The 27,706-nt window shown below is 37.9% G+C and overlaps 2 protein-coding genes across 13 annotated transcripts in view; one reads left to right on the top strand and one right to left on the bottom strand.

The window, feature by feature from the left end:
• Positions 1 to 8,947, bottom strand: part of NOL8 (nucleolar protein 8) — a 30,820-nt gene extending 21,873 nt beyond the window's left edge. For 3 of the 8 annotated variants that reach the window (XM_077138711.1, XM_077138724.1, XM_077138737.1), the window contains exons 1-7: positions 8,818 to 8,947; positions 7,388 to 7,573; positions 6,771 to 6,833; positions 5,832 to 5,910; positions 4,688 to 4,820; positions 3,701 to 3,769; positions 86 to 1,996 (exon numbers count right to left, since the gene is read on the bottom strand). In XM_077138711.1, coding sequence (XP_076994826.1) covers positions 86 to 1,996; positions 3,701 to 3,769; positions 4,688 to 4,820; positions 5,832 to 5,910; positions 6,771 to 6,833; positions 7,388 to 7,526 — 2,394 coding nt within the window. In that variant the 5' untranslated portion in view covers positions 7,527 to 7,573; positions 8,818 to 8,947. Of the gene's footprint in view, positions 1 to 85; positions 1,997 to 3,700; positions 3,770 to 4,687; positions 4,821 to 5,831; positions 5,911 to 6,770; positions 6,834 to 7,387; positions 7,574 to 8,483; positions 8,762 to 8,817 lie in introns of those variants that run through there. The other 5 variants (XM_077138720.1, XM_077138722.1, XM_077138716.1 and 2 more) reach the window with 5 other exon arrangements.
• CENPP (centromere protein P) overlaps positions 1 to 27,706 on the top strand; it is a 387,615-nt gene that overhangs the window by 27,791 nt on the left and 332,118 nt on the right. For 3 of the 5 annotated variants that reach the window (XM_077138855.1, XM_077138872.1, XM_077138863.1), the window contains 2 exons: positions 3,554 to 3,623; positions 17,756 to 17,937. In XM_077138855.1, coding sequence (XP_076994970.1) covers positions 17,862 to 17,937 — 76 coding nt within the window. In that variant the 5' untranslated portion in view covers positions 3,554 to 3,623; positions 17,756 to 17,861. Of the gene's footprint in view, positions 1 to 3,553; positions 3,624 to 8,954; positions 9,378 to 17,755; positions 17,938 to 27,706 lie in introns of those variants that run through there. The other 2 variants (XM_077138845.1, XM_077138878.1) reach the window with 2 other exon arrangements.

Here is a 27,706-nt window from a genome sequence, read left to right as displayed (position 1 = left end):
TGACAATCAAGTCTCCCTTCATGTGAAAGGAAAAACTGGACTTGAGAGAATGCATGTCAAGTCCATAGATTTAAAATGTACTCACCAAATTTGCCAGAGCATCGTGAACCAGCTTCTTTTGTATTTCTTTTGCTTTCTGCCTTGCCTCTAAGGCGGCCAACCGCTTCTCATTATCTTGAGCATGCTTATCCTTAGCGGTATCATCTGATGAATTACTAATACAAAGAAGGAAATCAGTTTTGCCTTCCTGAGTATTTGTACTGAACATACCACCACGTCTATTTTTCTTGGAAGAGACCTTTGGTGACTTCTCAGGAGACCTGAGGCTGCCTCTATCAGTCCCCTCATCCTCTGAACCTTCTTCAGTCTTTATGGTGTTATGGTGACCATCTTTATCAAAATCTGTCTTGTGAGACTTTGTACAAAGACCTAAAGATTTCTTACCTTTTAATGGCAATAGAGTAGAAATAGGGCTTCTACTTGCCTTTTCTGAACTACTAGGAGATACTACCTTGTGATCCTGGCTTGCCAAAGCGGATTGTCTTTTTTGAGGCTGAATAAGAGTTGAGCCATTTGCCTTCTTTGCCTGTTGGCACTGAGTCAGTTCTCTCGATGAGCTATTAGCACATGAGGACTCCTTTTCCATGGAAATACTACTGGGACCCTCAAGTTTCAAGGGGTTCTGATCATTATGAATATTATTACAGGCAACTCCCTTTTTCAAAGATTTATTAACAGATTCCTTTTCATAGAGGGAACCTATTCCCTTGAAAGCCTGGAATTTTGGCTTTAAGTTGCTTTCCTTAGGTTTCTGTTTATTGCTGATGTTTGTTTTTTCTTCTAAAAGGGAAGCAACAATTTCCTCAGGATGAATGCACTGTTTGCCTTTGTGGAGATGGTTGGGAGTCTTGGGGCTCTTGGAGGTCCTGCCAGATTGGCGGTGGGTGGTGGTTTCCTGGCTACCATTCTCAGAGTTTTCTTTTGGAACCTCTAGCTCACCACAAGCCAATTGTTCCAAATCAGCTAAAGTGAGATTCACATGCAAACAGTTTTTCATCATGGTGTTATAGTGCTCATCTCCTTCAGACTCAGTTAATTCTGATACAGAATTGGCATCTTCACTGCTACTGGAGTCAGATGGAGTTTTACCATTAAAAGATTTAACTCCATCACGGACTGCTAACTCTACATTGTTTGTTTTCTGTATTTTAACAGAATGATCAGAAAAATCACAGTTTTTTCTATTTTTCAAAGAAGTTTTCTCAAGGATAGATTTTCCCATTTGTGAAAATTCTGTACTGCTTTTGACCTTACCAACATTTTTTTTCATTGCAATAATTTCATCTGTGTCTCCTGAATCATAGCCACAATCATTTTCTGTAACATTATCACCACTCATGTGGCATGAGACATTATTTTTGATATCTAAACTTGTTAAAGAATGAACTTTGTGAACCCCTGATCTGAAATCATCCCTTACAACTTCAAAGGGGTCTTTTTCAGATTCCTTTACTGAGGACCACATAGTTCTTTGTAAAGTTTCCTCTCTTGTAATCGTTGCTCTTAATTCATCTTCAGAATCTATGCTATCATCAGACATGCTATTTCTGTTCCTCGCAGGGTTCAAGCCAGAAATCGGAAAAAAAACATTTCCAGGTTGCCGACTGTCAGAATAATCAGGATGTGATTTAGGAATAATTAAGTCACAAGATGTTTTTTGTGCAACCTGTTGCTGCTTTAAGTGTGGACTGTGCATTACCCAACTGTGTCTTGGACTTATAGCCAGTGACCCAGAGGAACCTTCTTCACACTGCACTTGCATTATCTTCTTGGAAGGGCAGTGAAAGTCAGAGAACTCTCCTCGCCGCTTCTTACTCATAGGATCATTGCCTCCTTCCAATTCCCAAATGAGGTTAGTTATAGGAGTGGTATTTGTGAAATCCTCCCCTATCTTCTTCAGGTTATGGCAGTATTTTGATGGATCATATTTCACAATGTTACCCAAGGTCAAGGAATGAAACAAAAGCACTAGGTTTTAGAAAAACCTATCAATCTGGTAAAACAAAAGAAATACTATTTCATATTGGGCAAGTCACTTACCTTGTGTTACCCTGTTTTCTATTCAACAAAAACGAGGACTTCACAAGATGATTTCTATGACATGTTTCAAACTGAAACCAAGCACCACTATTAGTTGGAAGAAATGGAACATACGTAACAAACCTATTCAGATTATACTCTAGGTACACAGGCTCCAGGACTGTGTTTCCTGTAAATCGAAGAAACTCACCCATTCAGCTGCTATTGTAGAGTCTAGAGGGGACCAGAACGATACAGCTATACAACTCATGTCCTTTCTTCTCAAATTCTTTAGGTCATTCTTGTCTTCTCAATACTGAGTCATACTACATCTCCTGATTTTCTTAGCTCAAGGAAGCCCATTTCATATTCTACTTACTCATTGCAAAACATTTTATAGGTCTTTATTAGGAGCTAATACATTTTTACCAGACCAGCTGTGTTGCTGACATTATTCAGAAAGATTCTAGTCAATGTCAGTGTGTTATGAGGATAACTGGCATTTGTTGATTTCCTAAAATATATGAATGGGCAGGTATAAATTGCTTTAGGCTATCTCTCTTGAAATGTGCCTTTTTCACTTAATAACTACTTAGTAGTAGTTATATGTGAGGTATGCTATACAGTACCTACTGTCCCTTGGTTCCACAGTCCATCAGTACCCTCTGCTCTGCGTCAGAGGCTGCCACTGGTGGGAAACTGGAAGACGGAGAGGAAGAAAGAAATCACTATTTCCCAAGCTGCTAGGGCTTTGATCCTAGTGGCAGCCTCAATGGTACAGAAACTGGAAGCTCTGAGGAACACCACTTTTTCACTTCTCTAACCCCAAGGATGGTAGCAGGTTTGCTGTACTTATTAATCTTTGGGCAATCTGGCCACGAGCTTTTTGTTCCTCTTTAACCAACTGCATGCATTATATTCCCTCTATTTGAAACATCTTGATGGCTTTGCTCCCCTAACTTTTATACAGGGTTAAGAGCAAAAGATACACAAAGATGCACCCTCTGCTTGCAAGTTCATAATCCCAGATTTTAGACTTATATAATAAGACCTTGTTTATGCAAGGTAACAGGCATGACTTGATTTGGTCATCCTGGGTTCTTTACTATTTCCCCACCCACCATTCTCTTTTCTGTCTACATGTTTTTATTTACTATTTTCCTCTTTCCCGGACTTCTTCCCACCCTTTCTCTATGAATTCAAAACCTAGCTCAATTCTTTATGAACCAACGTTCATAAGGCTTTCAGAGAGCCTTCTTTAGTGATAGCACATTGTTTTCTCACCCTTCTTTAGCTGCTTTACCAATGGCTTTGAACCCATACAGAACAAGAGGAGGCATGGCTAAATAAATAAATGCAACTGCTTCTTTGGCACTCATAATTTGTATTACTTAATCATATGAAATCTCATTATATTTTCACTTTATTCTGCAACTGTTTTATACATGTAAGTGTGTGGTCTCTTCTTGCCTAGAAACTGGGAATACAGAAGCTGCAAAATGAATACCTAAAGATTTGCTGACAGAGGTACTGAAATTCTAAAGGTATGAAGTAAATTTTTGAAAGTATCTGTCACAGTGGTAGATAATAATTATTATGAAAGATCAAACACAAAGGATATTTTACGTTTAAGTTGATTCTTAAGGTGTAGGACAGGTAAGATTCTTCCAAATTTACTCACAACCCAATTCTAAAAAAAAAAAAAAAATTAAAGAACATACTTACTATATGTGTTACAAATGGAAAAGATTTTAATAACCACCCTACCTAGATATAAATCTTTAAAAACAAAGAAAGAATTCAGAGAGGGCCATGATTACTGTTGTGTTTAGTTTTCTGAATTGAAACAAGAGTTCTCAAAGAGAAAAAGTGTAAAAAGAAAGAAGGAAAATAGAGACAGCCTGCAATTCCATAAAAACCATGTAGGATGCTACACGAATAACACCAGCCATTAAAAAGGCAGAGTTTTAGAAACTAGAATACATACTACCAGGGGGTGGGGTGGGGTTAGGAAATAGGGAGCTAATTATTAATTGGTGCAGTTTCTGTTTGGGGTGATGGAAAAGTTTTGGTAATGGATGGTGGTTATGGTACCGTAACACTGTGAATGTAATTAACACCACTGAATTACATGTCTGAATGTGGTGAAAAAGAGAAATTTTATATGGTGTATAAGTTGCTAGGATAAAAACTATTAACAGTAATAACAAAAACAACCATGGGCTCATACAACACAAACAGTGGACCCCAATGTAAACTGTGTACTATGATTAATAGCAATTACAGTAATATTATCTCATCAGTTATAACAAAGGTACGACACTAATGCGTTTTCCACATGATCTTTAAAAAATAAAGGGGCAAACTAGGGGGTCCTCACTACCATGATATCTTGTAACACCACTTGGGTTTCAATTCTCTATCTGTAAAATGGTGGAGAAGTGTGTTTACTCAAGTGTTATAAACACACACTGAAAATCATAATTGCTATTGTGTTAAATGCTTCAGAACAAGGGATAAAAATCAGCTGCCTTTAGGCATAACCTCCATGACAATGTGGTCACAGGTATCAGTTCCTGAGCTAGCTTCCCTATCCACGGAGACTCACTTTATGCCCTGGTACTTCTGTTCCTGGCACAGCTTTTACATGTAAATCCAGCACTCCAGTCTTTTTTAAAAAAGGGTTGCCTGTTGTTGACTTTTGTGTCTTTACTTTTGCTTCTTCTCTCTCCTGGGACAATCTGAATCAAAGAAAAAACAAAATAAAAGAATTAAAATAACCAAACAATGCAAAATGGCATTTCCCTTCAAAGGACCTTAATTGATCACTATGTAGTAAACAAGTTTATAATTTTCAATAACAGAATAAAGCAAAAACAATGTTAATAGTGCGACAGCTCATACTTTAATCTGAACATACAAGTAATACATTTTCATTGTAGAGTAAATGGAAAACACAGAAATGTGAGAACCAAATGCATTTAATATCTCACATTGATGATATTTTGTCCATTGTTTTCAACTCCGTTCTGTATATAGATATATACATTTTTAAATGCAATCCAGAGAATATTTAAGTACAGCAGAGTGCATTTCTTCTTTTCAACTTATCATTACAACTTCCTTGAAAACATCACTTTAATGCCTGTATAACATGCCATTTTATAAATATATCCTCACTTACTTGGCCAGCACCTATTATAAGCAATTGAGTACTACAGACCTATACAGCAGCAAATAGCTTCATCAGTGCTATTATAACAGAAAACAGAGGTTTTGCTCCTCCTGACTGACCCATTGCAGTTGTCCTAATCCCTGATGTCCACTCCTACACCCCCAACCTGCTCCCAGATGCCTGAGCTCCTCCTCATGAGAAAACAGACCACAATAGCCCACTCAATTTCCCCTTACAATTGTACAGTCTTTCGTCTTTTTTTTTAACTTTATTTTTTTGTGTGTGGAAATATAACCAATATTTCTCAACACTAGGCTGTGTTAAAAAAAGATAAAATAAGTGTATATTTTTAATGGATTTATATATATATGTAAATACCTTGAATTATCTTTTTTCATAGGAACTGGGGTAGGAGGGAGTTGGAGCTGAGAGGGATTTCAGCTTTACTTGTAATGCCTGAATTCACTAAAAATGTACTAAGTAATATAACACTTGATAATTTTAAATCAATTAAGTGACTACATAAAACTATTTATAACATTTAGAAACAGGGTTTAAATCCATGTACAGATCTTACCTGTGCAAAAAGCTTTCTTTTGCCAGCTGAATTTGTAGGGTTCCACCTTTCCACTTTGTTTTATTTAAAACAGACATACCTATAAAGTAAAGAATTATTACTCATGTACACGGCAAGTGTACCAAATACGCTTGATATTTTAGTATAAAAAAAAATAGACTCGTTCATCATAAAGACACAGTGAAGGGATTATAAGAAAGAAAACAGACCAGGAGAGAGATGGCCTAAGGTTCATGTCTCATCTTTACCGGCTACAGATGAACAGTTGTTAATCCACTCTCTGCTGGGAGGGGAGGAGCGTCCTTACCCTTCCTCTCTCACAGTGTTACACAAGGTTTGAATGAAGTAAATGTGTAAACTGTAAATCAACATTTGTTTGCTATTTGTTTATAAAGTAATACCAAATATCAAAGGCTGATTGCACTCTTCCTCTATTAATTTGTTCCCTTTATTTACTTTTCAATGTCTTTAGAATTTCCAGCCTCCAAATAATTAGACTATATTACCGTATCAGTGGCAGTGTGGAGTATCTCCACCACCTCCTTCCCTGCAGGCCACTGCCCTCAGCTCCAACATTACTGTTAGAAACTTCATGATTTCAAGGACCTGATATAGTCTTACAAGGGCATAGTCTAATGCCCCTCTCTCAACAGCATTTCAAGGATTGAACTGCTGCCTAAGAAATGAACACAGTGGAGTGGGAGAGTGTGGCATAATGTCCAGTAGAATATGCATTATAGGCAATTTCTATGAAAGTCTGGTCCCTTCTCCAAAATATTTGAGAACACCAGTATTAACATATCTATCCTGTGCTACTGTCTGTCTGCTGAAGCCAAATGGCACGGACCTAAACCTGTTGACTGTAGAATACTGGAATTCCCCAGGTTACATAAAGATTATCAACTGGCAAACAGTATAGAAAACATAAGATGGGCTTACATTTTTTCAGATCTGCTTCTGATAGTCTGATGTTGACATATGCAAAGATTTTCTGGGGATTTCCTTAAAAAAAAAAAAATATATATATATATATACATTTAAACTCTTACCCAGAGAACAATGTAAAAATGATTAAATTTCTAAATTTAAAAAGAAATCTCTTAGAAATGTACACTTCCAAAGAAAAACCTTATTTATTGTCACTGGATATAAAGACTGCATTTTCTAAGCATGATTATTACAACAGGAATAAGACAAAAAGTCGTCAGTTAAAAAAAGACATTGTTTACATGTGAGTGATATTGTACTTAACAGGACACATAATCAGTCAATGTCAGAAAGTTAGCTCTGCAAACACTAAGTTATATATTCCAGAAATCAGATGTGTTTTGGAATTTAGACTTCTTCTGATTTCAAAAATATAATTTTGGGCAAGTTCCACAACATACTTTACAACTCCATGGCATGAGGTGGGGGTGGAGATGGGGATGAGGAGACTGTACCACATCACTTTCAGCTTACAGAGCTAACACTGAAATCTGGGGTTCCTTCATTTTATAATACTTGATCTGAGTAAAGTCTGCCTTTAACTATCAAGTGAAAGATTATAAATTTACCTTGGTCATCTTTTCGTGTGATGATCTCCACATCAGAAACTTCTCCAAATCTGCTGAACTGATTTTGTAGGTCTGCCTGGGAAATGGCCTGACCAAGGCCGCCCACAAAAAGGCGCTTTGTTTCTTTGTTGGTTTTCATGGAGACGAGGCATATACTCAGTGTGTTCTAATGGGAAAAACAGTATTCTGTATGTAGAGAAAAAAAAGAATTTCTCCACTTAGTTCTTCTTAAATCTAACAAAAGATGACTCCATTTCTTGAACCTTCTATGCCAAACTGGTTTCCAGATCTGTATTTCACTTTCTGTTGTATTCCTCCTAAATTTTATTCCAGGAAATTCAGTACAAGCCCCACATTGTCCAGGAGAGTCCTTAGAACAGCACCCTACACCCATACATACAAAGATACCAGCAAATGTTTCTCCCCTAAATAACCACAATACTACATCCTACTTCCTCTCATTTACCTTCTCGTGTTGTTAGGTATTTATCCTTTATTCATTTACATAAACACTGACAACATTATGTGGCAGGTAACAGGATAAATGGTAAGACAGGTCTCCATCCTGGAGCACCCAGTCATGTGAGAAGTAAACAAATGCAGCAATTACAATACTGTGTCACAAGGATCGAAATGTCGGCAAAGTACTGTATAAAGTACAAGGAGAGCAACTGGAAAAATTATGGCTAATACAAATTTGTGTTAGTAGTGTTTTACTCTGTACTTGCATTTACTATGTGCAAGCACCGTACTAAGTACTTCGCACGCATCCTCTTATGTAACCCACACACGAACGTACTCGCCGTATGCCCATTTTTTCAGATGAGCAAACTAAGGATCGGAGAGCGAAGTCACTTTCCCAAATTTCCAGGGAAAATCAGCGGTGGAGCCAGGATGCTATTCCGGGTCTAATTTCAGAGCCCAGCATTCCTAACACTATTTTGCCCCTTCTCCCGGCGAGCTGTTGGGTGTCGGGGGTGGGAGGGAACAGGAAAGCTTTTTCCAAACCAGCGCCCAGAAACTCAAAGCAGGGCGCGTGCTCCGGGCGCGAGCCACGGCCTACCTCTCCCTACGATCGCTCCCACCGCCAACCTACCCACTCAGCCTTCTTCCTCAGAGAAGACCCCCCAAAATACCGATGAGAAAGGCTACGCCGAATTGTGCGTTACTTCCCAAGCCCCAAACCCATTCCTCCGCGCGATTTCTAAAACCAACGCCGCGCAGGCCCTTGGCTTCTAGTCACAAGCCTCAAGTGGCGCGTTCTCTTTCATCCTACTCGATTTCCAACCCCGTCTCCTACGGTTCCGTGACCACACACAGTTACCGCGTGCTCTACGTTTCCTTTCCCTCCTTTACACTACCTGATGCCTCCGCCACGTCCCCCCTCAACGACCGCAAAAGGGCCCAAACCAAAACCCCCTCATCCCTACCGAAGCCGTTTACCGCCACATCCATCAACTCCAGGGCTTGGTTGGCGGAAGTGAGGGCGGGGAGGAAAAATAAAGACTAGCTCCCATTCACTGGGTACCGGAAGCTCCTCCTCAGTGACGTATGCGTCCGGGTTGCTCCAAGGCGACAGCAGCGCGGGGTTGGCCACGGTCTCCTTGGTCTTTGGGTTGGAATGAATCAACTATTGCAAAAATATGAGACGCTTAGGAGCAGCTGTGATACCATAGGTCGGAACGTCCCCGACTCTGGGATACTGTGAGAGCGTGGGTTCTAGTTGCTGTGTTGGGGACGCCACGTTTCCCTCCTGTCGAATTTCGGAGATGGTCCGCGCTAGGAGCGCGCGCGAGCCTTGAAGCGCCCGGCCTGCGCGCGTCAGTCTGGGCGGGCTGCGAACCCCGGAGGCCGAGGGCCGGCGTTCGTGTCAGCGCGGCGGCATGGAGGCCGAGTGGGCTGAGATCCGCGCCTTGGAGACCGAGATCGCAGTCCTGAGGCGGGCGTGTGAGGAGCTGCCGGGGCCCCGGGAAGAGACCTCCGGAGCTCAGTACGTGCGGGCCCCGGGTTTCTGCGCACCTGCCGCCTTCGCCCTGCGGGCGTGGGGTGCCCCGGCGCGTATCGCCGCGGGCGTGGGCTCGGCCTCTCCTCCGACAGCTGCCTCGGCGTCAGGCCCGGCGCGGGGCTGAGCGCTGCAGCGGGAGCGTCCCCGGCGGCCGGCGGGCGGTAGGAACGGCCCGCGTCACCCAGCACAGTGCAGGAAGCTCCGCGCTCAGCGCCTTGCGGCGTGGTAGCTAAAGGGCACCCGTGAGAAAGTTTTCAGTCCTCTTTCCTTTGCTGGTAACTGTGGAGGAGAAAGTCTTGCTCATTCCCTTAAGTGGATTATCTTGCCTTTGGGAGGAAGCATTGCCTACTTAGGATTTCCTAGCTCAGCTCAGCTCCGTGGTGTTTGTTGTTATGCGTCATCTAACTGTGGCAAGTGATTCTGGTTTTTAGTTTACGATGATGCCATAAAATTTCCTCTGAGAAATAATTCTGGTTGAAAAAAACAAAACAAAACTAAGTTGATTTGGTAACAGCTGGGAAGGTGGTTGTCCGATGTCCGCATTGAAGAAACATCGCTGTGAGGGAAGCAGGGGCGCCCCCTCCGAGGGAGAAAGTAGCACAGAGCAACGTAGTAGCAAAGGGCTGTGTTGCTGGTAATAGCCAAGGTCCGTCGGCTGCGAAGTCCCACAAGTGAAAGAACAGGTGTGTTCGACAGCCTGGCGACTCCAGGTGTGCGCCACCGGCTGGAGCCTCAGCTCGTCCACCTGTTAGGAATGCAGGATCCGGCCCCACCCTGACCCTGAGTTAGAATCTTTTAACGAGGCCCCGGACGATTTGTCTGCGTGCTTGACGTTTTGAGAAGCCCTGTATTATAGTATGGGGGAAAGTGATTCTGTTACTGACCACAAAATGTCCGTATTAGTCCAGGATAGTAGATTATTCAGGTAATGTGGGACTCTCCAGTGATCAAGTTGGGAAAGTAGGAAGGGTCCAGATCCAGGAAGACAAATGTCAGAACAAGGTAGTTCACTTGATGTCAAGTTTTTTCCACTGGTGGAGGAGAGGTATCGGGGCATGTGTACAAACTATATATATATATATATATACATGCATACATACATACGCATGTATTTATTTTTTGTGGTAGTAATATATACATAATTCAAAATTTCCCATTTATTCACTTGCAAGTGTTTAATTCAGTGGTCTCCAGTATAGTCTCAATAATGTGCTACCATCGCCAACATCCATTACCCATACATTTTCATCACTGCAAATGGAAACGCTCATTGTACTGATTAAGCAATAACTGTCCATTTCCCTGAAAGGCATCCCCCCATCCTAGCCCCCTTCCTGGTGTCCTGTAATCTACTTTCTTTTATTTATTCCAAAATAGTTGCAAACTTACAAGACGGTTGCAATCATAATATAAAATACACAGAACCCCAACACCACAGATACCAAGATCCATCAAATTTTAAAATTTTGCAATATTTGCCATATCATTCTATCAGTCCATCTATCTATCTATCTGTGCATTCTAAACATTTGAGAATAGATTGTAGACATCATGCTCTGGGATAATTAATGTATCCAAATGCTTTTCCTAAGAATAAGGATTTTCACTTATTGTCTCCTTACATAAAGTTTACAAGTTCAGAAAATTTAACATTAACATAAAGCATCCCAATAATATATTGGGGGCATTTTCTCCTCTGTTATTAGACACAATCCAGTATTGCCTATGACATTAAATTGATATTGTCTCTTTAGTTTATTTCTCTCTTTTTTTTAATTGTGGAAACATAATTGCAGCATGAATGTTCCATCTCATCCGTTCCCAATACAATTCAGAGGGGTTAGTCACTTTTGCGATGTCGTGCTACACTCTTCACCATCCATTATTAGACATTCCATCCTCCCAGACAGAAATGCTGCACCCATTATGCATTCAGTCCCCATTAACGCCCTTCACCTGGAATCTACTTTGTCTCTGCATTTGCACATTCTCGCTATTTCAAGTAACTGGAATCATACAGTATCTGTCCCTTTGTGTCTGACTTATTTCACTCAGCATGTTTTTAAGGTTCGGAAATATGGTAGCATGTTAACGCTTCACACGTACACTGTATGTATACACCACATTTTTGTTTTTCCATTTATCCAAGCAACACTTGGGTTGCTTCCACTTTTTGGCTATTGTGCATAGCGCCACCAATTGTACATTGGTGTACAAATATCTGTTTGAGTCCCTGCTTTAAATTATTTTTGGTATATGTCTAGAAATGGGATTCCTGGATCATCTGGTAGTTCTGTGTTTACCTTTAGAGGAAATACCAAATGGTTTTTTCCAGTGGCTGTACCATTTTACATTCCACAACAATGTACGAAGTTATCTTTTCCCACGTCCTCTCCAACACTTATTTCCTCTTTTTTTTCTTTCAAGTAATAGCCATTCTAGTGGGTATTATGTAGTATCTCATTGTGGGTTTGATTTGTATTTCTCTAATGGCTAATGATGTTGAATACCTTTTCGTGCACGTATTAGCTGTTTGTATATCTTATTTTGAAAAATGTCTTTTGAAAGCCTTTGCCCATTTTTACTTGGGTTGTCTTTTTGTTATTAAGGTGTAGTTCTTTATGTGTTCTGGATATTAACCATTATCATAAATATGGTTTTGAAATATTTTCTTCTATTCTGTAAGCTGTGTTTTTGTTTTCTTGATAATTTCCTTTGATGCCCCAAAGTTTTTAATTTAGTTGAAGTCCATTTTATCTATTTTTCTTTTGTTCCTTGTGCTTTTGGTGTAAAGTCTAAGAATCTACTACCTAATACAAGGTCCTAAAATGTGTTCCCCTTTGTTTTTTTTTCTGACAGTTTTGTAGTTCCAGCCTTTATATTTAGGACATTGATGCATTTAGAGTTAATTTTTTCATGTGGCAAAAGGAAACGTTCCATTTACATTCTTTTTTTGTTTTTTTCCTCCATCAAAGGAGCTACATTCATTCTTATATGTGTGGATATCCAATTTTCCCAGTACCATTTGTGGAAGAAACTCTTGCCTCATTGAGTGGCCTTGACACCCTTATCAGAAATCAGTTGGCCATACATGTGAGGGTTTATTTCTGAACTCATAATTCTATTCCATTCATCTATTCATTTGTCTCTGTGCCAGTACCACATTGTTTTGCTTACTGTTGCTTTATAATGTTTTGAAATTGGAAAGTGTGCGTTCTGCAACTTTGTTCTTCTTTTTCACATGGTTTTGGCTTTTTGGGGCTCCTTAGCCTTCCAAATAAATTTGATGATTGACTTTTCTATTTCTGCAAAGAAGGCTGTTCAAATTTTGATTGGGATTGCCTTGATTCCTTAAATCATTTTGGGAAAGCAATAGCTGGTCTTCCAATCCATGAACATGGAATGTTCTTCCATTTATTTAGGTTTTTACATTTCTTTCAGGAGTGTTTTGAAGTTTACAGTGTACAAGCCCTTTACATCATTGGGAAATTTATTCCTAGATATTTTTTTCTTTTAGCAGCTATTGTAAATGGACTATATTTCATTGATTTCTTTTTCAGATTATTCATTCCCTGTTTATAGAAATGCTACTGATTTTTGTGTGTTGATCTCGTATCCCACCACTTGCTAAATTCAATTATTATATTTATTTATATTTTTATTAGAGAAGATGTTGGTTTAAAGAAAAATCATGCATAAAGTACTGAGTTCCCGTATATCTCCCCCCATTGTTAATACTTTGTCTTAGTGTGGTACATTTGCTACAATTGATGAAAGAATATGGTAATTGTACTACTAACTATTTCTTCTGGGACACAGTCTCCTCATGGTCTCCCTGTCTACACTGTATCCCACAGTTTTTACTCCTTTGCTGAAAGAAGCTGAGAGTTGACTGCTTCCAAATACAGTAAGTTACCAAATGGGACAACTGAAAATCCACATACAAAATAATGAGTGTGAACCTCTATATACCACGTACAAAAATTAATCTGAAATGAATCAATGATCTAAATATAAGAGCTAACCTTTACAAGAAAGCATACAGAAAGCTCTTCGAGAGCTTGTAGTAGGCAATGGATTTTTAGATTTTACATGAAAAGTACAAGCAACAAAAGAAAAATAGACAAAATGAACCTTGTAAAAATTAAAAATTTTTGTGCATCAAAAGACAAGAAAATGAAAAGACAACCTACACAATAGGAGAAAAGATTTGGAAATCATTTATCTGATAGGGGTTTAATATTCCGAATATATAAAGAACCTTTGTCTAAAATCAGTTGACCATAAATCTGTGGATTTATTCCCAACCCTCAATTCTTTTCTACTGGTCTATATGTCTACCCATATATTAGTAGCACCCTATTTAGAGTACTGTGGCTTTGTAGTAAGTTTTGAAATTGGGCAGTGTGATACTTCCAGCTTTGTTCTTTTTCAAGATTGTTTTGTTTATTTGGGACCCCTTGATGTTCCATATGAATTTGACAGTTGGTTTTTCCATATCTGCAGAAAGGCTGCTGGAATTTTGACAGAGATTCCACTGAATCTGTATATGCTTTATGTAGTTTGACCTTTTAACAGAAATAGGTCTTCTAATCCATGAACACACAATGTCCTGATGTACTTAGGTCTTCTTTAATTTCTTTCATAGTGTTTTGTATTTTTTAGCATACAAATAGATCATTGATTTTTTTTTACATGTATTTATTTTTAATCATGATAAAATATACATAACATAAAAATCACTCTGTTCACTCAATGTGGGCAATTCTTTGACGTTAAATACGTTGATAATACTGTGTAATTTTCACCGCTATTTCCAGGCTGTTTTCATCATCCCAAACCAAACTCATACCCATTTAGCAAAAACCCCCCATTTCCTCCCTCTCTCTATCCCTGGTAACCACTATTCTTCTTTCTATCTCTATAAATTTGCTTATTCTCAGACTTTCATGGAAGAAAAATCAGACAGTATTTGTCCTTTTGTGTCTGGCTTACTTCATTCAACATGACGTCTTCAAGGTTCATCCATGTTTTAGTATGTATCAGATGTTACTTCTTTTTGTGACTGAATAATATTCCATTGTCTGGATATACCAAATTTTGTTTATCTAGTCGTATGTTGATGAATACTTGTGGTGGTATTGATTTACGTATTTCCCGAAAAACTTGTTCTTAAACTGACTCCATTTCTGTGGTTGTGAGCCCATTGTAAGTAGGACCTTTTCCTGAGGGTACTTTAGTTACGGTGTGGCCCAACCCAATCAGAATAGGTCTTAATCCTATTATTGGAGTCTTTTGAAACAGAATGAAGTTCAGACAGCTAGAAAACCAGGGAAGGAACAGCCAGAGCTGAAAGTCAACAGAAAAGAAGGGAGAGGCCAGGAGAGGCTGCCATGTGCATTGCCAGGTGACAGAGAAGCCCAAGGCTTAGGATAGCTAGCAGCCAGCCCTGGAATACCACAGTTTTCTGGGAGAAAGCATCACCTTGATGCTTGAATTTTGAACTTCTCCTAGCCTCAAAACCATGAGCTAATAAGTTCTCCTTCTTTAAGCTAATCCATTGCATTGTATTTGTTTTAGAAGCCAGGAAACTAAAACCTCTGGGGTGCTGTCGCTTTTTTGGCTATTGTGAATAATGCTGTCATAAACATTGGTGTACATATATCTGTTTGCATTCCCTGCTTTCAATTATTTTGCTAGGAGTTGAATTGCCAAGTGATATAATTCAATGTGTAACATTTTGAGTAATGGCCCAAAATATTTTCCACTGTGACTGCACCATTTTATATTCCTACTAACAACCTATGACAGTTTTTATTGTTCTCACAGCTAAGACTTGTTACATTGAGTTTTTAAATAGTATCTATTATTTTAGCTGGTGTGAAGTGGTATGTCATTGTAACTTTAATTTGCACCATTAAAGCTAATGATGTTGAGCATCTTTTCATATTGGGAAGGAATGATTTACTTCTGCCTTTTAACCATTATGCCTCAATGACTCCAAATGGCCTTTTTTTTTTCTGCCGAGTACCCAATATATTTTATATATTTTATTTTACACCTTACACATAAAATCAAATAAACCTATTTTAAGCATACATTTTGGTGAGTTTTGGCAAATGATACACTTGTGTAATTATGACCACAATAATAGTAGAGAATATTTTCATTATCCCTGAAAGTTCCTTTGTGCTGCTTCTGAATCTCCTCCCTCCCTCATCCTCAGGCAACTACAAATCTCTTTTTTACCACTGTAGATTAGATTTATCTTTTCTACAGTTCCATTTAAATGGATCCATACCATATGTACTCTTTTTTTTTTCATGGGCAGGCACCAGGAATTGAACCGGAGTCTCCAGCATGGCAGGCAAGAACTCTGCCTCCTGAGCCACCATGGCCTACCCATATGTGCTCTTTGTTTTTTTGCTCAGCGTATTTTTTGAGATTCGTCCATATGCCTGAGTCAACAGTTCATGCCTTTTTTTTTCCTGGACAACAAGATAACAAGCTTTATTATATGATTTTGTATAGGGGTTGCCATATTTTTATTTTATCACATTTACTGCCAGCAAATACCTAAATTTGAAACTTATTTACATCTTTGACAATTTGTATCATCTCATTTTCTGCAAACCATTATCAGGAGGGGTAAAGCTGACCATCATCTCTGATTATGGACGAGGAACTCAAATTCAGCAGGGCTGCTGATTTACCTATGGTCGAATGAAAAGCAGAGGTGAAATTCAAAACTATAGTCATTCAGCATTCTGTTTAGCCAAATACTTTTAACGAACTGGGCTTTAGCATGAAACTTATGGCATATACTGAGAGAGACAAGATATAAGAGCCCTATGAAACTTGCATAGAATTTAAGAGAATTAAAGGATGACTAAAAGCAAAATACTATCCAATCCAATTATTAGGTGAAGTGTTACTCTTTTAAAAGAAAAATAGTTTCTCAATGAAGAATGTCTGGTAACAGTTTTTTAAAAAAATATTTGCTGTTTCTTATTCCTTTAGAATTTTTACCCCCCACCTCAGATTTCCTGAGAAATCTCCTTATGGTAAAATGCTCTGTGATATTAAGAAATTAAGGTTAACTAATTTATTTTGTACTTTAATTTCAGCACAACTTTTAGAATAATTTGAGATGTCTCGGGATATCAGACTCTTAAGTTGGAAAGTCTTGGGTTAGAAGTGACATTTTAATTTGGCACAGTAACCTGTTATGATTTGTCTTAAAAGCGTTTCTTCTGTGTAGAAATGAGGACAACAATTTGTTTACATTTATTTTATGTTGAAATTAAAGTTTACAATGTCAGCATCATATTGGTTCAAGAAAACTCTTATGTAGCTTTAAAAAATTTTTTTTTAAATTTTTATAAAATCAAACAACATACAAACGCAAAAAATTTTAACATATGAATATTCCATACTTGGTGTGCAATCAGTGGTTCACAGTTTCACCACATAGTTGTATATTCATCACCATGATCATTTCTTACAACATTTGCATCACTCCAGAAAAAGAAATAAAAAGAAAAGAGAAGAAATTCATACATACCATACCCCTTACCCCTCCCTCTCATTGACCACTAGTATTTCCTCTACCTGATTTATTTTAACACATGTTCCACCTATTATTTATTTTCAATCCATATTTTTTACTCATCTGCCCATATTGTAAATAAAAGGAGCATCAGAACAAGGTTTTCACAATCACACAGTCACATTGTGAAAGCTATATCATGACACAATCATCTTCAAGAAACATGGTTACTGGAACACAGCTCTACAGTTTCAGCCACTTCCCTCTAGCCTCTCTAATACACCTTAAACTAAAAAGGGGATATCTCTATAATGTGTAAGAATAACCTCCAGGATAACCTCTTGGCTCTGTTTGAAATCTCTCAGTCACTGACACTTTATTTTGTCTCATTTCTCTCTTCCCCCTTTCAGTCAAGAAGGCTTTCTCAATCCCTTGATGCTGAGTCCCGTTCATTCTAGGATTTCTGACCCACGTTACCAGGGAGACTTATATCCCTGGGAATCATGTCCCATGTAGAGAGGAGAAGGGCAGTGAGTTTGCTTGCTGTGTTGGCTGAGAGATGGGTCACATCTGAGTAACAAAAGAGGTTCTCTGGGGGTGACTCTTACGCCTAATTTTAAGTAGGCTTAGTCTGTCCTTTGTGGGAATAAGTTTCATATGAACAAACCTCAAGATTGAGGGCGTGGCCTTCTTATATAGCTTTAATCAGCAGAGAATAAGGTGAACAAAATAATTGAGGTAAATGGAGTATTAGATAAAACACTTGTTTGTGGTTTCCTTATTTAAGTAATTATTTCTGACATTTGCTTTTTAGAAAATCAGTTCCAGAAATATACCAGTCAGAATCTGAAGCATGGGAGTCTTCAAAAGATCTGAGACTTCAGCTTGGACATTTAGAATCTGAACTTTCATTTCTAAGTATGATTACTGGCATCAATATTAGAAATTACACCAAGGAAACAGAGGACCTAACAAGCACTGAGATGACAGAAAGGAGTAAGCATTTATTTTAACTTTGACATTGTATTGAGGGTTACATCTGAACATTGCAATGTGTGTGATATTCTTAAAAGCTGCTGAAGTTAGATATTAACAAAGAGACATAGAGCCTGCCATCAAGTAAGATAATAGTCAAGTAATAGAGATAAATGATTGTAAGAACAATAGCACTATTAATTTATAAATCTGAGAAGCTGTTCATCACTGAGATGAAAGCTGCCTACCTTTTCATCTACAGCGCTCTACCCCAAAATAGCTTGACATATTGTCAAGATAAATGTTTCAGCGACTTGGCCTTGTTGTCAGAATGAAGGTCTCTTGTCCCAGTTGACTACATTTTATTGCCAAGGATCTGTGTACTGAAAGTTAGAGGAAGTTAATTCAGTGGATATTTGTTTGGATTTGGGGGAGTACTTCCTGATTTTTCCACTGAAATAATCCTGACAGGAGAGTGAACCTCAGATGGTCTTGGGTAGCTTTTCACATAGGGAGCTTGAATTACATATTAAGATGGAGAGATGAGATTTTGACACTTCAAGTACAAAGTGAAATGGAGATGTGGAATACAGAGAGGAGGGAGAATGAGATTATGTCAGGTGTAAGAGTTTTACTAGCATAAAAGTCTTAAGATGAATATAGGGCACAGAATCTTAAGAAAGCCACTGTGGCCAGAATAGGAGATTTTGGACTGGGATATCATAGATTAAGTACTTTTCTTCTGTTTATAACTATTATGTGTTTATTTTATAAAACTTGCAAAAAATGTGATTATAAGGAATAAGTGATACCAGGTGATATAAGATATAGGCAGAAATCTAAGTAGTTGTGGGAATTTCCTAAAGTGAGTTATAAAGCAGTTTAACAAAAGTGATAGTACAGAAAGAAAAATATTTTGAAGGGAAAAGAATAAAGGCTAATGTCGTCCGGCAAAATATAGTCGAAATATGAGATTTTCCAACCAGAATAAACCGTATGATAATAGTAACTTATGTCACTGGTTTTCAGATATTTCTTTTTCTCTTTTTCACAAAAGGAAACTTTACATGAGTATGGAATTGAATGCTATTAAAAGGTGTTGGGCCAGATAATAGGTTTCACAACTTAAAGATGTTTGAAAGACCTGTCATTGAGGACTACATTTTCATGTATCACATTATCAGTTTGTTATAACAGAAAAAAGTTTACAATGTAAAACTAAATTGTTGTACATAGCCAAGTGATACAACATTGTATAAAATGGCCAAGTGATACAAAATTGTATAAAATGGTATGTGTGATAAACAATAATGTATTTTGACAGCGTTTTCATTTATTGAGCAAATTGATAGCAAAACAATTTGATTTAATAAATGTGTTTGAGGACCTAATGGTACCATTTCAAATCTTTAATTAATCAAATATTTAATGTAGCTGATCAAGGCACTTGGTCAGGCGCTGTTGGAAAGACAAAGACATATTTGTTGAAGTCATTTCTTCTTTTAATAGATATTATTCCTTTCAGAATGTTCATCCTGGAAGAATGTACCCATTATTGCAGTTAGGCTGTTTATTGTTTATAAGCATTTTTTAGAACTCTTGTTTTGGAATTTCCTTTAGTGCTTATGATGATTCTTTTAAATATGCCAAATTCTGATTCTTTGAGAATGAATTTACAAATTAATGAAGTTGGAGTCCAAAACTAATTCTGACTATGAAACTAATGAGATCAGATATTGTAATTTTTTATTTTGTCTTTTGACTGGCACTGAAAGTGCTTGTTAAAAATAGTTGTGCTTTTTTTATATTTGCATTACTCCTTGCAGCAACTGTTTAAAAAGTTGAAAAAGTGATCAAACTTCAAGTAGAGGTATGAAGTCTAGGACTAAGGAAAATCAGAATACAGGGTAAAGGAAGATGTGGTCTATAGTTAATAGCTCATTATCTAATTTAACTTGTATGGTCAGCTTATTCAAGCACCATAATTACATGGAATCTTGAATAGGGAATGAGAGCTTGTTGATTTGTCCAAGTTAGTGTGATGCCCCAATACATCCAGAGAAATTTGGGCAGAGAATAAAAAAGTATTTGCAAAGTCCCCTTGGGGGACTCGAGAGAAAGGAGGAAATATTGAACTTCCCAATCTGGGAAACTCCTGATACAAAATTCCCAGGGATGAGCCAAGACCCGAAATTATGGGATTAAGAAAGGCTTGTTGACCAAAATGGGGAATAGAGAGATGAGACAAAATAAAATTTCAGTGGCTGAGAGATTTAACAGTCGAGAAGTTGTCCTGGAGGTTATTTTTATGATTTATGGGTTTTGGAGTGGCTAAAAGGAAGTACCTGAAACTGTTGAGCTGTGTTCCAGTAGACTTGATTCTTCAACTAATATGGTAGATGTGTCTATTTCTCTTTTCAGTGTTTCCCTCATGTATTTTGGAGCATTCTGGTTCAGTGCATAAATATGAGAGTTATGTCTTCTTCTTGAATTGTTTCTTTTATTAATACATAGTGTCCTTCTTTGTCCTTTTATTAATACATAGTGTCCTTCTTTGTCTCTTTTAAGTTTTACATTTGAAGTCTAATTTTTTGGATATTAGTATAGCTACTCCTGCTCTTTTCTGATTGTTATTTGCATGAAATATCTTTTTCCAACTTTTCACTTTCAACCTATGTTTATCCTTGGGTCTAAGATGTTTTTCCTGTAGACAGCATATAGATGGGTCCTGTTTTTTAATCCATTCTGCCAGTCTATGTCTTTTGATTGGGGCATTTAATCCATTAACATTTAGTGTTATTACTGTACGAGTAGTACTTTCTTCTACCATTTTGTCTTCTGGAGTTTATGTGTCATATCTAATTTTTCTTCTTTTTTACCTTTACTGATAGTCTTCCTTTCTACACTCTTCTCCATACCTCTCTCTTCTGTCTTTTCATATCTGCCTCTAGTGCTCCCTTTAGTATTTCTTGCAGAGCCAGTCTCTTGGTCACAAATTCTCTCAGTGACTTTTTGTCTGAAAATGTTTTAGTTTCTCCCTCATTTTTGAAGGACAGTTTTGTTGGATATAGAACTCTTGGTTGGCAGTTTTTCTCTTTTAGTAATTTAAGTATATCATCCCACTGTCTTCTTGCCTCCATGGTTTCTGCTGAGAAATCTACACATAGTCTTATTGGGTTTCCCTTGTATGTGATGGATTGCTTTTCTCTTGCTGCTTTCAAGATTCTCTCTTTTTCTATGACCTCTGACATTCTGATTAGTAAGTGTCTTGGAGTACATCTATTTGGATATATTCTGTTTGGGGTACGCTACACTTCTTGGATCTGTAATTTTAAGTCTTTCATAAGAGTTGGGAAATTTTCAGTGATAATTTCCTCTGTTAGTTTTTCACCTCCTTTTCCCTTCTCTTCTCCTTCTGGGATGCCACAACACGTATACTCATGTACTTCATATTGTCATTCAATTCCCTGAGTCCCTGCTCGTATTTTTCCATTGTTTCCCCTATGTTTTCTTTTGCTTGTCAGATTTCTGATGTTCCATCCTCCAGTTCACTAATCCTGTCTTCTGCCTCTACCATTGTAGGTTTCCATTTTTTTTTCCATCTCTTCTACTGTGCCATTCATTCCCATAAGTTCTGTGATTTGTTTTTTCAGACTTTCGATTTCTTCTTTTTGTTCATTCCTTGCCTTCTTCATATCCTCCCTCAATTCATTGTTTGATTTTTGATGAGGTTTTCCATGTCTGTTTGTACATTCTGAATTAATTCAACTCCTGTATTTCATTTGAATTGTTGATTTGTTCCTTTGACTGGGCCATATCTTCAGTTTTCCTAGTGTGATTTGTTATTTTTTGCTGGCATCTAGGGATTTAATTACCTTAATTGGCTTATTCTGGAGATTGTTTTCACTTCTTTTACCTAGAGTTTTTTTGCTGGATGAATTTGTTGTCTGTCTGTTTTTTGACATTCAGTTCAGCTTTTTCTTGGCCACTAGCTTAGGTTTTGTTTAACAAAGGAGAATTTTTCAGTTCTTGTTTTCTTGTTTCTTGCCCTGCCTGTATGGTGCCTTTTTCCCCCCACCCTTGGGAGGGTCTACTTAGGTATTATAGACCCCAGCCAGATTTTCCCAAACCAAACTGTCCTCTTGTCAGGAGGAAAGAGTCACCTGCGTCGGTTTTCCCTGAGGGTGAGACCCAGCAGGTTGGAAGACTTTCCTGTGAAGTCTCTGGGCTCTGTTTTTCTTATCCTGCCCAGTATGTGGTGCTTGTCTGCCTGCAGGTCCCACCAGCATAAGATGATGTGGTACCTTTAATTTTGGCAGACCCTCCCTGCTGGGGGCGTGGTGGAGACAGAGGAGAGGTTGTAGGCTGGTTTTAATGCCTTCCAATTACCAAGCCCTGTTGTCTAAATTCCTTGAGGGAGGGATTCCACCTGAGTTGGGCTTCACCGCTCCCCTGGGGAAGTCACAGGCTCCAGACAAACCCTGAGAGGAGCTTGTTTCTGCCTATGCCTGGGGCAGTTGCAGCCTGAGAAGTCCTGCCACTGTATCCAAAGGCAGGTAAGCCTTTGTAGAAACACAGCCACAAAAATCTCTGTTTCTTTTTTTTTTTCTTTTTCCGTCAGCCGTGCCCCCTTGGTGCCAGGGCAAAAATCAGTGACCTCTTCTTTGACCAGGTTCACCTCATCTGGGGGCCTATTTTTAGTAGTCAGAATTTGTGAATTAACTCCGTGCTTGAAGCTTAGTTGCACTCAGCCCCTGCTGCTGGTAAAGTCCCTTTCCTTTCCCCTCTGGGAAGCAGCCTGTGGGGGAGGGGTGACTTGGGGAACTCACAGTTCTGGGGATGCTGGCAGCTGGTCCAGCTGGTCCAGACTGGGGTACACTGTGTGTCCAGTCACTGATGTGGCCCCAGGAGTTATTCTGTACTGTTTCTGGATATTTAGTATCCGTTCTGGAGAAGGAACTAAATCCCACACCTTCTAAGCTGCCATTTTGGCTGTCTCCCTATACTTGATTCTTAAAAATGATTGTATAACTGTATACTTTTTACGGTGTGACTGTGTGATTGTGAAAACGGTTTGATGCTCCCTTTATACAGGATGTGGACAGATGGGTAAAAAATAAAGACAAATAAATAAATAAACAATAGGAGGGTTATGGGGAATAGGGGTCTTACAGCTGAATAATACTCCATTGTGTGTATAACAACATTTTGTTTATCGTTTAATCAGTTGATGGACACGTGGTTATTTTCATCTTTGGGTAGTTGTGAGGAATGCTGCTATGAACATCGGTTTTCAAATACCTGTTCAAGCCCCTGTTTTAAATTGTTTTGTATATTTACCCAGAAATGAGATTGCCCAGTCATGTGGTAATCCTATACTTAACTTTCTGAGGAACTGCCATATCATCTCCCCTAGCAACTACATCATAGTCTATTCCCACCAGCAATGAATAAATGTTTCTATTCCTCCACTCCTCTCCAACACTAGTAATTCTTATATGAAAAAGGAACTCATACATCCTATACCCTTTTACCCCTATCTCTCTTTGATCACTAGTATTTCATTGTGGTTTTTATTTGCATTTCCCTAGTAGCTGATGATATTAAGCATCTTTTCATGTGCTTTTGGCCATTTGTATATCGTCTTTGGAGAAATGTCTATTCAGTTCTTTTGCACGTTTTTTAAATTGGGTTGTTTTTCTTTTTTGTTGAATTGTAGGATTTCTTTATAGATTCTGGTTATAAACCCTCATCAGAGATGTGATTTCCAAATATTTTCTTCCACTGAGTAGGTTGTCTTTTCATTTTCATGATAAAGTCTTTCAAGGAACAGTTAATTTAGATGGGTACCACTTATCAGTTTTTTTCTTTTGTTGCTTGTGCTGAGTCTAAGAAACAATTGTTTAACATGAGGTCTTTTTTTATTTTTTAAATTAATAGATTTTATTTTCTTAGAGTAGTTTTAGGTTTGCGAAAAAACTGCAAAAGTACAGAGAATTCCTGTATTCTTCCCTCCACATAGTTTTCCCATTTTGCAATAGTATGATACTTTTGTCACAATTGATTAACCATAATTAGTACACTATTATTAAAATCCATAGTTTATATTATGGTTCAGTCTTTGCGCTGTGACAAATGTGTGTCATGGGGCTGCCATTATCATATATAATAGTTTCATTTCCCTAAGAATCCCCTTTACACCACTTATTCACTCTTCAACTCACCCCCACCCCCAATACTTGACAATGCTGATCTTTTACTGTCTCTGTAGTTCTGCCTTTTCCAGCATATCATATAGTTGAAATAACACAATATGTAGCTTTTACAAACTGGCTTCTCTCATGTTCCAATTTATGTTTAATGTTCCTCCATGTCTTTTTTTTTTTTTTTTTTTTGGCATGGGCAGGCTCCGGGAATCAAACCTGCATCTCCAGCATGGCAGGCAAGAATTCTGCCACTGAGCCATCATTGCCCACCCTCCATGTCTTTTTTTGTTAATGCAATTTTTAAAAGTATTTTTGTTAAAAAAAACATTTTTTGTTGAGATATCCTCATACACATACAGTCCATCCAAAGTATACAGTCCATCAGTGGCTCACAATAGCAACACATAGTTGTGTTTTGATCACCATGAAGCAGCTGTTCTCCAGGTGTCTACATCTGCTTAGCTCTGGACTCTCTCCAAAATGTTTTCTCTTTTAAAGGACTCCAGTAAATTAATCAAGACCCACCTGGAATGGGTGGAGTCTCATCTCCATCTAATCAAAAAGTCACACCCACAATTGGGAAATAATCTTGTCAAAAGTTTCCATCCTATAATATCGAATCAGGGTTAAAAGACCTGGCTTTTCTGTAATACACACTTTCAACCTTTTAAGTATCTACTTGCCCAGAGCAAGCAGTCCTTCAGGCCAGTGACTTTAAAAGATACTGACCATATTTACTTGAAGAGAAGTAATAATGGGAGACATTTGGCATTCATTCCTTTCCTTCTGTTAGTGAAAAGTTATGTTTACTTGGTAAAGCTTGTTTTACATTTCAGGTAGCATGAATTAAAAGCAAGAGAGTAGCAGTATTTACAGCTAATTCAAGTTTCTGAGTACCCAGGTCCAATTATCCTCTATTCCTAAAATCAGACCTTTGTCTGATTAGACTCTTGTCTAATAAGAGGTTTAACAGTACTTAGGGATTACCGTGAGTCCCATTCCTCTTCTCTTATTTCTGTTTCTCATCCCAGTGTAACAAGTTGCTACAGGTTTTTACCAAAATACTGTAACAATAAATTATTCTGCATCACCAAAAGTCTTTACATTATAATGGTCATATTTGTGTATAACTATGAGAATGCCAAATAACCTCTACTGTAGTAATATGCAAATTAAGTACAGTTGATATAGCCATCATTTTTCTTGTCATCATCTCTCAGATCTTAAGTTAATCATCTTCATCTTTGTTCTTTGGCAGTACCTGCTCACTCCTCATTTTGTACATGATTGATGGCTATGGAAAGTATGAAGCTGTGAGCCAAATTATTGCCATCATAATCATATATTTTGAAATAACGGAGCTGAAGTTCTTGTGGAGACATCTCTGTTTCTGGTTTTTTGATGACACCTTCTAGTTGTCATCAACTAGTCTGACAAATTGCTTCCTCCAGCTCTCCCACTTAGTTGAATCATGCTTTTTTATCCATTCTGCCAATCTTTGTCTTTTTTGTTGTTTATTTTTATCAGTATATTATTTGATATAAAAATTTTTAAACATTTTATAGTATCCCATCAAATTTTTCTTAACTGTGACCATAACTTACTTTTCTGCCAATCTTCTATGACTTATTATTTCTATGCAGGTTTTGTCCTACTTTTTATTCATTCTCATTCTGTAAAAAACCAGTCATTTAGATAAAACTACTCTTTTTCCTTTTAATAAAAGCACATCCTTTATATCTATATACTAAAGTTACCAAAATAATTTTGGAAACTATCTTCAAGCAAACATTTTACAACATACAATTACCATCAAAATAAAACATCATAATAATGCTTAAAACTGAAAACATTTCATCAGTGCATTTTTGAAACAGTGATATGCAATCTTTAATAAGAATCAATGGCATTCTAAAAAGAGCTTGAACATAAGGCAGCTCATTTCATGTGTGATTTTATTTATAAAACAAATCTAATTGCAAGATGGTGTTGAAATTTAGAGTGCCATTCTTAGGCTACTCTTCAATTACGTCCAATTTATACTGTGGCCAGGCAGCATTACAACAGAAAGTTAACTGAAGGGATTCCCTCCATATTTAGACCAATTATCCAAGATACAACCGAAGGGGACATAATTGGCACATCCTGAGAATTTCCCATGGCTAGACTACACTAACAAAAATCATGAAGATAAAACATCAAGACAGGAGTTTTTTTTTGTTTTTTAACTTTTTTTATTGTGTAATATAGCATATATTCAAAAAAGCATAAATTTCCAAGTACATTTTAACAAGTAGTTATAGAACAGATTTAAAGTTTGGTATGGGTTATAGTTCCATGATTTTTCGTTTTTTCTTCTAGCTGCTCCAAGACACTGGAGGCCGAAAGAAATATCAATATATTATTCAGCAGTCATACTCATTTGTTAAATCCTATCTTCTTTGTTATACTTCTCTTTTTTGTGTGAGAAAATAACATATGTATAAGAAAGAATAAATTTCAAAGCACATTGCAACAATTAGTTGTAGAACAAATTTCAGAGTTTGGTATGGGTTACAATTCCACAATTTTAGGTTTTACCTCTACCTGCTCTAATGTACTGGAGACTAAAAGAAATATCAATATAATGATTCAGCGCTCATGCTCATTTGTTAAACCCCACCTTCTCTGTGTAACTCTACCATTATCTTTGCTCTTTCTCCCACTCTTTAGGGGTATTTGGGCTATGCCCATTCTAACTTTTTCATGTTGAAAGGGGCTGTCAGTAATATGGAATAGGGGGATGGAACTAGTTGGTGTTCTAGAGAGGCTGGCCCCCTTGCATATCAGGACTTATCTGGTCCAGGGATCCATCTGGAGGTTGTGAGTTTTGGAAAGTTACCCTAGTGCGTGGAACCTTTGTGGCATCTTATATAATGCTCTAGGTACTCTTTAGGATTGGCAGGAATGGTTTTGGTTGGGGCTTGGCAAGTTATGGCAGGTAGCAGTGTCTAACTGAAGCTTGCATTAAGAGTGACCTCCAGAGTAAAGACAGGAGTTTTTTCAAAGTCAATAGGTTCTTCAACTTAAAAGCAAAGCCACAAAGAAAAAGCACGTGTTCTAATCCAGCTTTCTCAGAGCACTTCTAAGATTAAGAGCACACCAAGCACAGAGTTAGATATGACCTTTAGGATTTACAAACAGGAGAACTTTGTCCATTGACATTCGGGAAGTCAGCACACTGCTAAGGTGGGAGTGCAAGGGGAAGCTTGTAAGGGTTTAGGACAAGGACATTCCGCTGGGCATGAGAACAAAGGGTCTCATGACATAGGGGTCTGGATGTTTGATATTAACATACCAGGGGAGAGGAGTTTTAATGCTTTACAAGATGGGTGGTTTATGATACCATTTGTAATTCTTTTTCTCCCTGAGGAGGTGTGTTAAACTTTAACTTCTACCTGGGTCACATAGGCAGCTACGTGCAGTAATTTAATATTTTTTTGCATAGGCAGGCATTGGGAATCGCACCTGGGTAGATTTTTTGCATGGCAAGCAAGAACTCTGTCTGCTGAGCCACCATGGCCCGCCCAGTAATTTACTTTTAT

This window comes from Tamandua tetradactyla, chromosome 2 (genome assembly GCF_023851605.1).
Source record: "Tamandua tetradactyla isolate mTamTet1 chromosome 2, mTamTet1.pri, whole genome shotgun sequence".
In the NCBI taxonomy this organism is placed as follows: Eukaryota; Metazoa; Chordata; class Mammalia; order Pilosa; family Myrmecophagidae; genus Tamandua; species Tamandua tetradactyla.
Note: the sequence above shows the minus strand (reverse complement) of the source record. Positions and strands in the feature narration are given on the sequence as shown.